Source organism: Macaca thibetana, chromosome 18 (genome assembly GCF_024542745.1).
Source record: "Macaca thibetana thibetana isolate TM-01 chromosome 18, ASM2454274v1, whole genome shotgun sequence".
Classification (NCBI taxonomy): Eukaryota; Metazoa; Chordata; class Mammalia; order Primates; family Cercopithecidae; genus Macaca; species Macaca thibetana.
The window spans coordinates 66,564,855-66,579,717 of record NC_065595.1 but is presented as its reverse complement, the minus strand read 5'-3'; the positions used below and the strand labels follow the sequence as shown (position 1 = coordinate 66,579,717).

General features: G+C 44.3%; 1 protein-coding gene across 1 annotated transcript; it reads right to left on the bottom strand.

Annotated features, from left to right (window-relative positions):
- Nucleotides 1-3,156: 3,156 nt before the first annotated feature.
- Nucleotides 3,157-11,525, bottom strand: LRRC30 (leucine rich repeat containing 30). Its single transcript, XM_050767332.1, has one exon. It carries the CDS (start codon nucleotides 11,087-11,089, stop codon nucleotides 10,184-10,186), a length of 906 nt encoding a protein of 301 aa, XP_050623289.1. The 5' UTR covers nucleotides 11,090-11,525; the 3' UTR covers nucleotides 3,157-10,183.
- Between the last annotated feature and the right edge of the window lie 3,338 nt (nucleotides 11,526-14,863).

Sequence of the window (14,863 nt, the reverse complement as noted above, 5' to 3'; positions counted from 1 at the left end):
CTTCCTGTCTGTTTTGCTAGTGATTCCCAAATTTTATTTCCAATCTGGATCTCTTCCCTGAACTCTAGATGACTTTCTCACTTCACTCAGACCAAAAGCCAAAGCTCTTCCAGTGGCCTAAAGCTTTCCACTAGCCAATCCCACCATCCAGGTGACTTCATTACTCTCCCTGCACTCACTCTATTCAGACATGCTGGCCTTCTTCATTTTCCATGAACATGTCAGGCACACTTCTAACTTTCCATGTGCTTTCTTTTCTGTCTGAAATATCTTTCCCTGAAATATCTGCATGACTGTCTCCTTCACTGCCTACAAGTCTCTGCTTTTTTTTTTTTTTTTTTTTTTCTGAGACCGAGTTTCTCTCTTGTTCTCTTGTTGCCCAGGCTGGAGTGCAGTGGCATCATCTCGGCTCACCGCAACCTCTGCCTCCCAGGTTTGAGTGATTCTCCTGCCTCAACCTTCCTGAGTAGCTGGGATTATAGACATGCACTACCATGCCTGGCTAATTTTGTATTTTAACTATTAAACAGAAACACCCATCATTATTTTCTAGAATAGTGATGAACTATGACAATTTTGAATTATGTGAGATATAGAAGAAAACATTTTCTTCTATATCTGTGTTTCTTCTATATCTGTATTTCGAGGCTGGTCTCAAACTCCCAACCTTAGAAGATCCACTCGCCTTGGCCTCCAAAAGTGCTGGGATTATAGGCGTGAGTCACCGCGCCCAGCCAAGTCTCTGTTTAAACATGATATTCTCAGCAACTTTCCTGACTATCTTATAGCAAATCCCCCCAGTCCTATTCTGCCTCCTTGTCTTATTTTTCTCCATATGCTTATTACTAATTGGCATAATATGTATGTATGTATGTATTCATTCATTCATTCATTATCTTATGACCTGAAGATCTCACCTATGAATACCTGAATAAAATATTTGACATTAACTCTGGGATCTCAGATAGACTTGGAATAACTGAGATTGACTTATAAATGATCTCCTAGTAGAGTAGCATTGTATCATTCAGAAGAAAACTGCAATATGTCTAACATGTAGTCAAAAGGTGCTTTAGAGTACCCAAAAATAATGTGGGAGTTCACTCTGGGCTGCCTACATAATGAGCTTGTGGGACCAGAGTTTCACTATTTTTTCCAGAAGAGTGAATGAAACTCCAGATTGTCTTCTCTGGGACTAATGATGCCCAAGATCTCTCAGTGCTCAGTAGCTGGCTTTCTTTGACAACTCCTAACACAAAAACCAGCCAAGAAGCCATCAAAGGGAGTGGTATGGTTTGGCTATGTCCCCTTCCAAATGTCATCTTGAATTCGCATATGTTGTGGGAGGGACCTGGTGGGAGGTAATTGAATCATTGGGGCAGGTCTTTCCCATGTTGTTCTCATGACAGTGAATAAGTCTCACAAGATCTGATGGTTATATAAAAATGAGAGTTTCCCTGCACAAGCCCCTCTCTTGTCTGCTGCCATGTGAGACGTGCCTTTTACCTTCTGCCATGATTATGAGGCTTCCCCAGCCACGTGGAACTGCAAGTCCAATAAACCTCTTTCTTTTATAAATTGCCCAGTCTCAGGTACATCTTTATCAGCAGCGTGAAAAATGGACTAATACAGGGATCTAATTAGTGTGCTCATGATTTCCATATAAAAAGGGAGAAATACCAGAGAAGTGAGTTCTCCCCTAGACAGACACACCTCCCATGCATGGCCAACCAAATACCTTGTCCCTGGCCTCCTTTGACCCGCTCCGCATCAAGAGGAAATCTGGGAACCTGTGGCTTCTGCTCCTTGATGACTCTTGGCTTGTAAGTTTCTGCTTTCTTAATATAGTTTATTCTTTAATTCATGGTTTTGAGGAGTTCCCAAGACCATCATCAGGTGTGATAATTTGCTAGAAGGACTCACAGATCTCAGGAAATCTGTTTATTCATGGGTATGGTTTACTACTACAAAATGATATAAATCAAAATCAGCAACAATAAAAGGAGCATGTGGCAGAATCAAGGAAAGCCCAGGCACAAGTTTCGGCTGTCCTCTCCTAATGAAGTTGCAGAGATGGTGCTTAATTCTCACAGCAAGGATGTATGACAGCATGTATAAAGTGCCACCCACCAGGGAAGCCCCCCGAGCCATGCTGTCCAGGGATTTTATTGGGAGTCCCTCATGTGGGCATGCAGTGCCCATGTGGCTGACCTTAGTACTTCAGACTCCAGTTTCTCCAGAGGTCAGATGGTTAACATATTACCCAAGGCCCAGACCATAAATGACACTGATAGGATAGACTATCTGATGTGGCTCAAGTCCCCAGGAAAGCACACCCTTTTATCAAGCAGGATGTTCCAAGGGCTTAGAGGTTATCTCCCAGGAACCATTCAAAACCCAAGCCTTTCTTTAGAATGTGCAGGATCTGAGCACCCACTGAGCATTCAGACCTGCTGGGCCAAACTTTTGATGCACATATACTGTGTAATTCTGTCAAATTCATCCTCAGCCTTTGCACAATAGGTGATGACTATTAAGAAACCAAGCTCACATGATATAAAGATAAATCTGCTCATTCTTTTTTTTTTTTTTTTTAAGACAATCTCACCCTGTCACCCAGACTGGAGTGTAGTGGCATGATCTCGGCTCACTGCAACCTCTGCCTCCCAGGCTAAAGCAATTCTTGTGCCTCAGCTTCCCAAGCAGCTGGGATTACAGGTGCCCACCACCATGCCCAGCCAATTTTTGTGTTTTTTGCAGAGATGGGGTTTCACCACATTGGCTAGGCTCATTCGGACTCTCAGAAATGGAGCTACTTTCCATCTCCAGCTGTAGAAGAAAGCTAGCTCAAACGATATTTGTTGTGGCAGATTAATCAACAAGAGCATGACAAGTTCATTCACAAACCGTGTAAACTCAATTTTCTATAATCAACATGTTATATAATCAAATGAACAATAAAAAATTTCTATAGAAAACTTATCATATGTATTTCTGAGAAATAAACAAATTCTTTAAATTGTTTATAATAGAAGTTTAATTATGAAAACAAAAGAGCATAAAAATTAAACATACAGAAGACTTTTATCCTTCTTGGATAGATTTTTTGTTTATACTATTCCTGTGACTTCCAGAAATAAAATCTTTAACTTTCTCATATATTGTGGCTGAAGAGGATAATACCAGAACTAGATTTTGAATTCTTAAAGTATATGGCAACAATATGACAGCAATATTATTTAAGAATTTTTATCATGTGCAATTGTAATCTACCCTTTCATAACTAAGGTTAATCAAAACCAAATTAAGTCCTTAATTTCTGATTTCCACAGTGTAGATAACAACAATTTTTAGCTTTGACTAAAACAGTGCAGGTGGAGAGAGGAACAACATTATTAAGAATCAAAGATACCAAAGATATCATAGGGTTATTTTGCAGCTTCATGTGTGTTCATTTACAGAAGTTACTTTTGAAAATGTATAACAAAAATCAAATTTAATTCACATGTGCAGATAGACAAGGAAGGGCTATGGAAGAGGTATGAATTTTATTATCATATTTCCTCAACTCACACTTTGGAATACACTATGCTTTTTCAAAAAAGAGGAAAGATTTCAGCCCTAAGTGCCCACATCATTTAATTGAATCAAATCCAGAAGTATTTGTTTGTTTGTTTGTTTGTTTTTAAGGGAAAGCACAACTAGGAATTTCATCTCTTCCAGAAGCATGAATCAGAGAAGTTGTTAATCAGTCAATTAAAAAAGCCAAACAGAGGCTTTTCCCTCTGAGCTTCCAATCCAATAAAAAATTACAGATGGAATCCAGGCAGTTTGGAGGGATATAAACCCCTAGATTCACCCACAATACTGCCCACTCTTTTTATATTTTTGAACATCAACCAAAATTAAAATTACCTTTTCTGGTGTGCTGGAAGGGATATCAAAGCACTCATACTGATCTCGACCCATCTCCACAATGGTTTTTGCTTTTCTTGAGTAATCACAGTAATCATAAGCCCACTATCTATTTATCAAGGCATTAAATGAGAGAGACAAAGTAAAAAAAAAAAAAAAAAATGCAGTCATAGACTTTCAAAGCTGAAAGGAGCATGAAGTAAGTTTGCTTTAAAGTGAGTGTAATTGTCTAACTTTACAGAAAACTGAGGCCCAGAGAGGTGAGGTGATCTCACATGCTCTTTCACTTTCTCATTTGTCCACTTGATACATTATTCTTATCTCCCCTATGCTGTGTGCAGAGGTAACAGCCATCAAGGCGTGCAGTCTCCAGTGGCAGAGAGAGCCGGGAGCAGCTGAATCTGGAGACCAGAGCTTTCATTTTCCAGCGGGCACACATTCCGCAAGACCAGGTTTTCTCCTGTTTGTGTTACGATAGGAGATACCTAGAGTGTTTGTTAGGCCCACACATGCCAGGCCCTACCCCGGCCCACTGAATCTGAAAGCATGCCAAAGGAGCTGTGGCTCTACCCTTTTAACAAATGCACAGATGAGTCTTATCACCAGGCACCAGCAGGGCTCCCGTCTGCTGACCAGGGTCAGAGCCCCGCTTCTTTCACTGGCCTCTTTCAATGTCCAGGCTCACATCCCCATTGGCTTCATGGTCCTAGGTCTGACTGTTTAGGTAAGAACTGGCATCAGCATTCACAACCCAGAGTGAGCCACAGAATTACCTACTTTGCTATAAGCAAAGTAAGAAGCCAAGGTCTACCCCAGACCAACTATATTAACATCTTTCAAATCTTTTTTTGAAATACCAGGAGGTATTCTGATGAACAGCCAACATTGAGAACCACTGCCAGCCCTGGGTCCTTTCTGAAACCTCAGGAAGGATCCTGGTCCATAATGTGGTAAAGGAGAGGCTTGGGAACACTTTTCAAAGACAGGACACACAGTGTCTCCAGGTATCATGACTCCTTCCATGTGCCTGCCTATCAAGGTGTTATAAAGCAGCCTGCTCTGAGACAGTGGGATTCACAAATTTCCCTTCAAGACAAAGCAAAACAAAGGAACCATCATGTCTGTAACTGTCGTGCTGGACTGTGCATTCCCCAAACCATTGCAGTCGTGCCACATCTCTGCCATCCCATAATTTCACCTAAATGCCTTTGCACTTGTCTACATATCTCTTCAGGCAGTGCTGTTACAGGATTGCATCGTGTTTAGCTGAGCCTCACTCCTTTGCCCCATGTCCCATCATCCTGTCCCAATGTCATCTGCTCAGGCTCAGGACACACACACATACACAGTAAGCGCCACGTGATCCACGTGCCTGCTGTCAGCCCAGAGCTTTCCCAGGACCCCGCAGAGCCTCTTCTTATGGGCATACATAGGGTGGTGGGCGTGACCTTTAGGAGACAGGAAGATAACAGACACTTCCCCACAGTGTCATGGCCAGGCACACTGACTTCTGAGGAACCCAAGTCACTCAAGACCAAAGAACACGGGTGAGTAAGTGATGTCCCATCAGCAGCTGCAGCTCACACCCTCAAAGCCTGTATCACTTTACACTTTTCATAATCTATGTCTCTTAAGAGTTTCGCCAGGCATGGTGGTTCATGCCCGTAATCCCAGCATTTTGGGAGGCCGAGGCGGACGGATCACCTGAGGTCAGGAGTTCAAGACCAGCCTGGCCAACGTGGCAAAACCTCGTCTCTACTAAAAATACAAAAATTAGCCAGGTGTGGTGGCGGGCACCTGTAATCCCAGCTACTCAGAAGGCTGGGGCAGGAGAATCACTTGAACCTGGGAGGTGGAGGTTGCGTTGAGCCGAGATCATGCCACTGCACTCCAGCCTGGGTGACAGAGTGGAGTTTCAAGAAATACCCTGATGGTACTCCAGTTTGCCTTTTATTTTCTGTCCTGTGCTGAAATAAGGAGTGAGTCTAGAGGCATATAGGAAATCAGCTCTCTCCTTGCAAGTAGATTCCTATGGCACTACTAAAAAAATCTGCATAGCAAGCTTCATGCTAATGGCTTTCAGTTATGCTTGCCTAATGATGCCCAAGCTCTTACAAATTCATCCTCTTTTTATTACTGTGCTGTTCTTTAAAAAAAAAAAAATCAGTAATACTTTGGATTCAACATGTAACTAGACAGGAAACTTAAAAGAAACACTTGTAGAAAGTTAACAAGGTCAAGATTGTTCCCATTATTGTTTACAATAACTTTCATGTTCCTCTTAATTTTATTTTGTTTTCTTGAAATATAGGAAGGGGTTGTATTTTGGTATTCTTGGATTAGTTACAACTAAGACAGTACCTCAAGGGTACTGGTACTTCATTGCACACTAGCTGGGTATTTTGTGTTTCTCAAGTATATCTTACAGAGTACTGAAAATAATTCTTTTGTGGAATGAGAAAATCAAGAGCATTTGGATACTTAAGTGGCAGATAATAATGCCATAATTTAGTATTTAGTATCTTCATAGTGGTTTAATTTAGCAGCTTTAATTTTTTTGGACCATTTCCTGACTTCATCTTCTCTTTTTCACCATTGGTACCAGAATCTCGGTGACTCCATCTAGACAGAGGACTCCCCCTAGCATATGAGAAATACACCCCAGTCCAGCCTCTGGGCCTCTGTCTCCCCAATAATCTCAGGTATTGATACCTGCATGTGCGTTCCAGTAGCTGAACCCACATTCCTTTAATCTTCCTCTGTTTTTAAGGAACGGCTCTCAAAATGCATATTCAGTATATGCTTTGAGCCATATGAAATACACTTTCAAAATGCAATATTCGTTGCCGAAAGAAAAAGGTTTAGTTTAATGAATCTGTACAAATAGTGACAGCATTCCCTCTCTTATCTCCTTCCAGCACAAGCACGACTTTATTGTGAAATCCAGGTGCAGTCGTGTAGTCGCTGTGTCTTTCCTTACTCCGGAAAGGCAGTCTATTAACTGAAGCCCAAGAAGGGAGTGCATTTCTCTGTTAACCATTTATTAAGTCAACAAGCTAAGTAATGACTACATTTTTCTTTCTAATGCGCCTGCAGTATTATGCATTTAGCAATATTATTCCTTGAACAGATGTGTCTTTTCACAGTCGTCTTCCTTTCCTGTGAACACAGGATTTCTTCTTAATTGTATGCTTGTAAGCTTGCAACTGCTCTGAAAGGTGCTTCTAAACACACACTGAGATCCCTCCGTGCTGAGAGCCAAGTGACATGAAAACCACAACATCATCAAGAATGGGAGCAGCCAGCTCCCCACATCAAGCACCCAATTAGCTCGTATTCTTTGGCTAAATATACTCTGCAGCCAATCCAGTCACCTCAGTGCTTTGATTTCAGAAGCTTTAGAAATACCTGGAGTTACTTGAATGTGGCAGTATTCAAAATACAAAAGATAAGGAAGAAGCATTTCACAATCAGCCAGCAAACTATAGGACTTGACAGCAAAGACATTGAAGGTTCCATCAAATTCCTTCCACGTTCGCATTTTGAATAACTAAGCACATTAACCAGGTTTGTGCTCAGCACTTCCCTTTATCAATAAAAAGGAGTATTCACAAAGAATCAATATCTAAAGCACATCGGGCAACTACTACGCTTTTATGATTTCCTCAATGCTGAGTGTTAACAAAGAAAACCTTGCTACTATACTTTTGAAAGACACCAATGGAAGCTGACAACCAAATTGATATCATTTTTTTCTTATAAAAAGTATAATGAGCTCTTGGGTCACCTTCAAAATATGGTCACATTCTTTCCCTGGAGTAGAGTTACTGTGGGATCAAGTGACTGAAAAGGCGAGGAGAGGAAATAAAACGATTGCTCAGCAGGACAAGTGTGGTGCTGCTGTCCTCGCCTGTGTCTCTGCCCACAGCAAGGTCATGGAAATTCAGCGTGAGCCCGAGTGGTTCTTCAGCAGCAGACACTCATGGACATGATCCTGGCACTCGCCGGTGTTTGTCTGACAGCTGCGTGTGCTTCAGCCACGGCTGCAGTAAGTGACCTACTGGGTTCTGCGGAGGAAGCCTGGCCCTACCATTCCCCATTGAGTCAGGAGGTCAAGTGAGAATTCCACTGATGTCTTTAAATAGTCTTGGCTGCAACAAGCTAACGTGGGGGAGGATTCTGGAGTGTGCCCGGGTGTGCCTGGCAGTGATAGGCAGGTCCCCAGTTGCTGCTGGAGGGGGAATTCGGAGGAGACTTCCTTAGCTGCCTCCAAGTGACACTGGTAAGGTCTGTGTGCAATGGTTCAACAGAAGACCTCATGCACAAATGTGCTAATGGAACTATGGTATCTGGTGATAACAGCAGAAATTGGCTTCCTTCTTTTATGGGTGGGAAAATTGAATTGGGGTCTGTTGGGAAAAATCACTTGCTCTATGAATAAGCTATACAGATCCCCTTTGAACAGCTTTTAGAAAAAGCAAGTATTTTTCACAGTAAAATTGCCTACGCTCAGAACCTGAGAGTGAGCTGGCTACTGCCTCAACGCTTTGCTGTTCTTTCCAAATCAGGCAAGTGCAGAGGTGGGGAGGAATTAGGGTTTGATGGCTGCAGGGAATGAAGGGGTTAACTGATTTATCCCAGCTGTGCTCTTTGCTTACTGTTCTCTGGTTACTGAGACTTTGGAGCTCGGTCTAGTCTATGCCCTACAGTGTGTTATTCTTGCCGCAGCCCATTTTTTGTATCTTTCTTGAGCAGGGATCACATCTTGCTGCACATCATAGAAACCATGTGGGTCTGTCTCCTCCTCCAACCTGGGAGCTCCGTGGTAGGAGGAGCAGGTGTTGTTCTTCTCAGGTTTCCCGCCCAGTGTCCAGACTGGAAAAGGTGCTAATAAATATAAGTTACATTGAATGAAACTAAGAATACTGAGAAGTTATACAAGTCTTGGCAGCAACCCCAAATGCTAAGTCTTGGTATAGTTTGCTATAACTTTGTAGACAAATGTGCCAAGAAATCAGAACAATTGGCTCTTCGTAGACCTGAAGGTACTTGATTTTCTTCAGTGTCATATTTTCATTCTGATTATTTAGTTCTAAATCAATATTAACGTGTGGCTCTTGGCTGCTGCCATAGCAGTAAGGTCCGGTGACCTTTGGTGCCGGAACTCTGTCACTGCTTGCCCTGGTGTCTGTATTTCACTAACAGCTGTGTACTCTTAAAATAAAAAACAAGCTTCATGTTTTTATAGAGCCTTTTTTCCAAGGAGCTTTTAAATGTCATTAAACTCACTTTTTTAAAATGTTAACATGGGAAAGTCAATATTACCCTCCTCTAAATTGTAAAAGGGTAATTACTTTTTTGCATGACTTGTCTATGTCTTTCCCCCTCTTTGCTGCCTTTTGGTCATTGTTGGCCAAGTTATCCCATTTAGTAGTTTATCTCTGAGAGGGCAGATGTAGTCATGGAGAAGTGAAATTAGAATGGGATCATCTGATGATTGTCTAGTGTCTAGCAAAGAAGTTCAAGGACATGACAATGAGTGGAAGATGACTGGGAAGGAAGGTTGAAATACACATTAAATCAGTTCATATTTATTACCTGAAAGCCATCCTTCTACCCATTACTCACCACCAGACATAAGCATGAGTGGCTTGGTTATTCCTCTACAGCCGCATGAAAGAAAAATTCCTATGATTGTCCCCCAGAACTCAAGGAGAAAGCTCTGCCTGTTTTGGTCACTGGGGACAGAGCCCACTGTGGTTTGCCTTTTGGTCCCAAGTGATGCTTCATGGAGGCTGATGGAGGAATGTGTCTTGCCGTTGCCACCTGGCCACAGGTTGCTGATTCAAGGGTAGAAACTATCTGAAACCAGGTTTCAGCACCTCATACTGTACTTGGCACACAGTACTTAGCAAATATTTGCCTTTTGAATTACATGGAATTCAGACCTGTTAGGTGTCCACTCTCCCAAGGGCTGAATCTCACTGCTCCTCAGAAGAATCAGAACTGTTAGTTCTCTTTGGGGAAAACCAACCCCCTTTCAATTTATGTTTAGGATGAGATGAACATGATAATCCAGAGGTTATTAAGAACATACAGAGTTAAAAGCAAACACCTCCTTAACATGGATGTTCAACAGCGACTTAGCAAATATTAACAAAAGCATTGCCAGACACTAAGGGTGAGAGTAGAAAGCTGAGATGAGAGAAGTACCCCGGCTGACCGAGTCCAGGTGAGCTGCCTCCCATCCAGGCCTCCAGGACCCACGTCATGTGTGTTTTTTGTCCTTCAGGTAGCCGAAGAGCATCTCCAGGCCCCCCTCCACCAGCTCTGGCAGAGGCTTGGATAAAGGGTTGTGGGAAATGTGGAGCCCTTTGTCCATGGGATTCCAGGCGATCCTCACCAGTCTACACAGCAGGTGGAGTTCGCTCGGGAGGGTCTGGATGTCGTTGTTGTTGAGGTTCAGCAGCTCCAGGCTGGTGACCAGGCAAAGCGACCTCGGGAAGGAGTGGATATTGTTGGCCTCTGCGATGAAGATCTGAAGGCTGGTCAGGTGCTGGATGCTCTCAGCGATGTTTTCCAGGCGATTCGAGCCCACGTGCAAGAAAATCAGTTCCTTCAGGGAGAACACACACATGGGGATGTGCGCGAAGAGGTTGTTGCTGAGGTTCAGCTTCCTCAGTCTGGAGAGGTCAGCGAAGCACGCAGGGAGCTGGGACAGGCAGTTGTGCGACAAGCTCAGGACCTCCAGCTTTCGGCACAAGCTCAGCTCGGCCGGCACCTCGGTCAGGCAGTTCATGTTGACAAACAGGACCCTGAGGCCTTGCAGGAGGCTCACTTCTCTGGGCAGGCTCTTCAGGCGGTTCCCGCACAAGTTCAGGACCACGATCCGGGTCAGTTTCCCCACCTCGGGAGGGAGAACCCGGAGCTGGTTGTGAGACAGATTGAGCTTCTGGACCTCGGACAAGCCCCACAGAAAGTCGGGGATGTCTGTCATTCCTCTGGTGACCAGGCTGAAGCTGACGTGGTGCATGCCTCGCTTCAGCAGAGACCGCGGGTCCCTTCCCGGGAGCAGGGCATCGTCCCACGGGGAAAACTTCTGTCTCCTCCCCGTGAACAGTATCCTCTTGGGGCCCTTATCCTTGGAGCTGGCCCTTGACTGCCTGGCCCCCATCGTACCTTCCCTTCTATTCACTCTCCTCTGCCACCTCCCAGCAGGGACTGTGTCCTCTCAGCTGCTAAAAGCCAGGCTGCTGCAGGCAGGGAGCCTGCGTCCGGGTGAGAACCAACTTGGGACTAGGCGGTCCTAGCGTGGAGAAAGCTGCCCGGAGAGTCTTGATCAGGCCTAGCAGGTATCCGAGACAGGTCCCTGGGCGGCTGCAGGAGCTGTGCCTGTCCCCCAGCGTTTAGGTGTTTTTTCTCCGAGCAGCTGGGCTGTAATGATATACTTGTCCAGGAGGCTGCTAAACTGCTCGATTCCCTCTGAATGCCACAAGGCAGCTGTCACTGTCACTCTGCCTGAGTTTTATTGACCGGGTACATGCAAACAGGTCACAGGAAGGCTGCATATAACTTTACTCTCTCAGCTTTTCTTGGGTGTCACAATTGAGGAGGGTGATTAACAAGCCCATGTCTAAAAAGAAGTAAAGTGGAAAAACAGAGCAGGTCACACGAGCACCGGCTGGTGGCAGGATTGCGGGAGCTCAGCCAGACAACTTCACAGTGAACCTGGGCTCCGTGCTAGCGACAGTTATGTCTCCAAAGCTAAGAATCTGCAGATGATCTCGTAGGTCCCCGTTCCAAACCTGGATGAACTGTATGTTTGTGAAAACATGACAAAAGCAGCCCGGATACCTGGAATCGTCCAGGTCAAAGGTTTTTATCCTGTGCTTGTCAGAGGTGATTTAGTGAGAAGGGGGTTGGGACGGATCTCAGCCCCTCACTCGCATTTCAGCCAGAGAAGCTCTGGGCTCATCTATCTTACAGAGACCTTCTGTATTTAGTAGGATGCGCTTTAAATGTTTGAACAGCCACTTGAGTGGCCACCTCAGTATGGTAAGCACGGGCCATGCATTGTCCTGGAAGGATATAATGAGGCCCCCCTCGCTACACACCATTCTCTTTCTCTCTCTCTCTTCTCCTCCCTGTCTTTTTATTTATTTTTAATTTTTTATTTATTTCTTTTTCTTTCTTTCTTTTTTCTTTCTTTCTTTTTTCTTTTTTTTGACGAAGTTTTTGCTCTTGTCACCCAGGCTGGAGTGCAATGGCGTGATCTTGACTCACTGCAACCTCCGCCTCCTGGGTTCAAGTGATTCTCCTGCCTCAGCCTCCCAAGTAGCTGGGATTACAGGCGCCCACCACCTCACCTGGCTAATTTTTGTATTTTTAGTAGAGACAGGGTTTCACCATGTTGGCCAGGATGGTCTTGACCTCCTGATTGAGGCGGGCGGACCCGCCTCGGCCTCCCTTTTTCTTGAATTAAAAAAGTTAACTTATACCTTAAGTTTGCACAGTTAATTGTTGGTGTTATGGGCTGAACTGTGTCCCCTCACCCTGCCCTCAGATTTCGTATGCTGAAATTGTAACTCCCAGTATCTCAGAAGGCGCTGGGTTTGGCGATCGGGCCAAGTGAAGACGTGTGGAGAAGGCAGCCACCTGTGAGCCAAGGAGAGAGGCCTCAGAAGAAACCAACACCTTGATCTCAGGCTTCCAGTCTCCTGAATTGTGAGAAAAATACATGTCTGCTGTTTAAGCCACCCAGTTTCTTAGAGCAGGCCTGGCAAACTAACATAGTTGGGGAGGAGGCGGACACACGTCTGCACAGGTGAAAAATCCTAAAAATACGTAGTGAGAAGACAAGGGATATCAAGGTGCTGACCTAGGTTCTGAGCACAGGGCTTGTGGCCCTTGGCAAGGGCTGGTTTGGCCTGGAAGCGTGGGGTTTTTACTGCTATGTGTCCTGGAGACCCCTGCTGCTCCTGGGACCCTGACCTCACAGGGATGTTGCCACCAACCCAAGAGTTGTCACTGGGTCCTAGCTGGGTGCTGCCTGGGGAGCCTGGACGTCCATCCACACCCAGGGTGCAGGATCTGACCAGGAGGAGCAGCAGAGGTATAAAATCCACACCCAGGGTGCAGGATCTGACCAGGAGGAGCAGCAGAGGTAGAAACGAGGGGAGGCCACTTCTCTCTCCACACGCCATTTGAAAGAGATCTGACCCTTCTGACTGAGTCAGCCCCAGGGATTCTGGACAAAGGTGGAGACTTTGCACATGCTTTTTATGAGGCACTTGAGTGTTGTAGTTAACAATTGTGGTGGCTTGCGTGGGATCAATGTGGCTACATTTAGACCCTAAGTTTTTGGAGCAGACCATGCCTTATATATGTAAATTTCACATGGTTCTGTTAAAAAAAAAAAAAAAAAAAAAAAAAAACAGAAAAAGAAAAGCTAGCTGTGCTTCCTCTTTCCTTCCATGAGCCTGAGAAATTATGCTAGAGTACTTGAAATGTGGGGAATTGCAGTACCTGGGATGATTTGAGAAAAATATCAATAACTTTCTTCTTGTGGCAATTCTCTCTCTTCCCCCTTAATACATTTTTTCTAATAAATATTTATTGAGCACTTATCAATAGCCAATATTCATCAGATGTTTACTTATGTAAAAGTCACTGTAGCCCTCACTTTATATGCAGAATAGGTATTAAAATTATCTCTATGTTACAGATGAGGAAAGGAAGATAGACAAAGGTAAGTTACTTATGCAAAATCAACTCACTGACCCAAGATCAAGTAACTAGTCAATGGGAGAACCAGGATTCAATCTTAGTTGGTCCGCACAGAGCTCAGACTGGGAACCACAAGAAGACGCTGGTCTTATCTCTGTAGAGAAGCAAAGCAACTCTGGCTAGGACATGGTCCCTTGCTTTCAAGTGCCAGGGTGTAGGATTGACAGAGCACGGGTCAAAAAATGACTACATTACTCCCTGCATAGAAGTAACTACACAGGGCCAGGGGTGGTGACTCACGCCTGTAATACCAGCACTGGGAGGCTGAGGCGGGTGGATCACCTGAGGTTAGGAGTTCGAGACCAGCCTGGCCAACATGGCGAAACCTTGTCTCTACTAAAAACACAGAAAATTAGCTGGGTGTGGTGGCAGAGAGCTGCAATCTCAGCTACTCGGGAGACTGAGGCAGGAGAATCGCTTGAACCCAAGAGGTGGAGGCTGCAGTGTGCTGAGATCGCCCCACTGCACTCCAGCCTAGACGACAGAGTGAGACTTTGTCTCGAAAGAAAGAAAGAAAGAAAGAAAGAAAGAAAGAAAGAAAGAAAGAAAGAAAGAAAGAAAGAAAGAAAGAAAGAAAGAAAGAAAGAAAGAAAGAAAGAAAGAAAGAAAGAAAGAACTACACAGCTAGATAGCAACCCTGCTTATCTTATGCCAGCATAACCAGGAAGAGCAAAAGTTAAACTATCATTCCAGAAAACTTCAGAGTGATGGATTTAGCGCCTCCAAAAACAGTTCAGGTCTTCTCCAGAGAGCTTCTCATGTATCAAATGGACGAGCTGAGTCACTAGCTGACTTGTTTTCTTCTAACTTTTTGAAATGTAAATGCTGCCCACTCAGTGACTGTCAGTTATCCGGTCAGCACGTAGTTCTCTGAGAGGACATGCCTTGTCTCTGGTCTCAGTTTTCTCCTCTATGAAATGGGTCATTTGGAGGGGATAATGGCCGAGAGCCCCTTTCCCAGTCTCCCAGTCTGATTCTCACTACAGATGAGGCCACTTGTGAGAAAGTGAAAGTCACATTTAATCCCCTTTCTGGTAAAAGGATGCAAAATCCAAGACAGCCTTCATTTTTGTAACTTTAATGTTCGTCCTGGGGAATAAACACTAACAAGGAAATGTTGACTTTGGGGTTCTCTATACTGTGTAGACCACATATTTGACCT

Bases quoted from the DNA above. Each gene is read 5' to 3' on its own strand.
- LRRC30 (XM_050767332.1), bottom strand. From the start codon at position 11,089: ATGGGGGCCAGGCAGTCAAGGGCCAGCTCCAAGGATAAGGGCCCCAAG.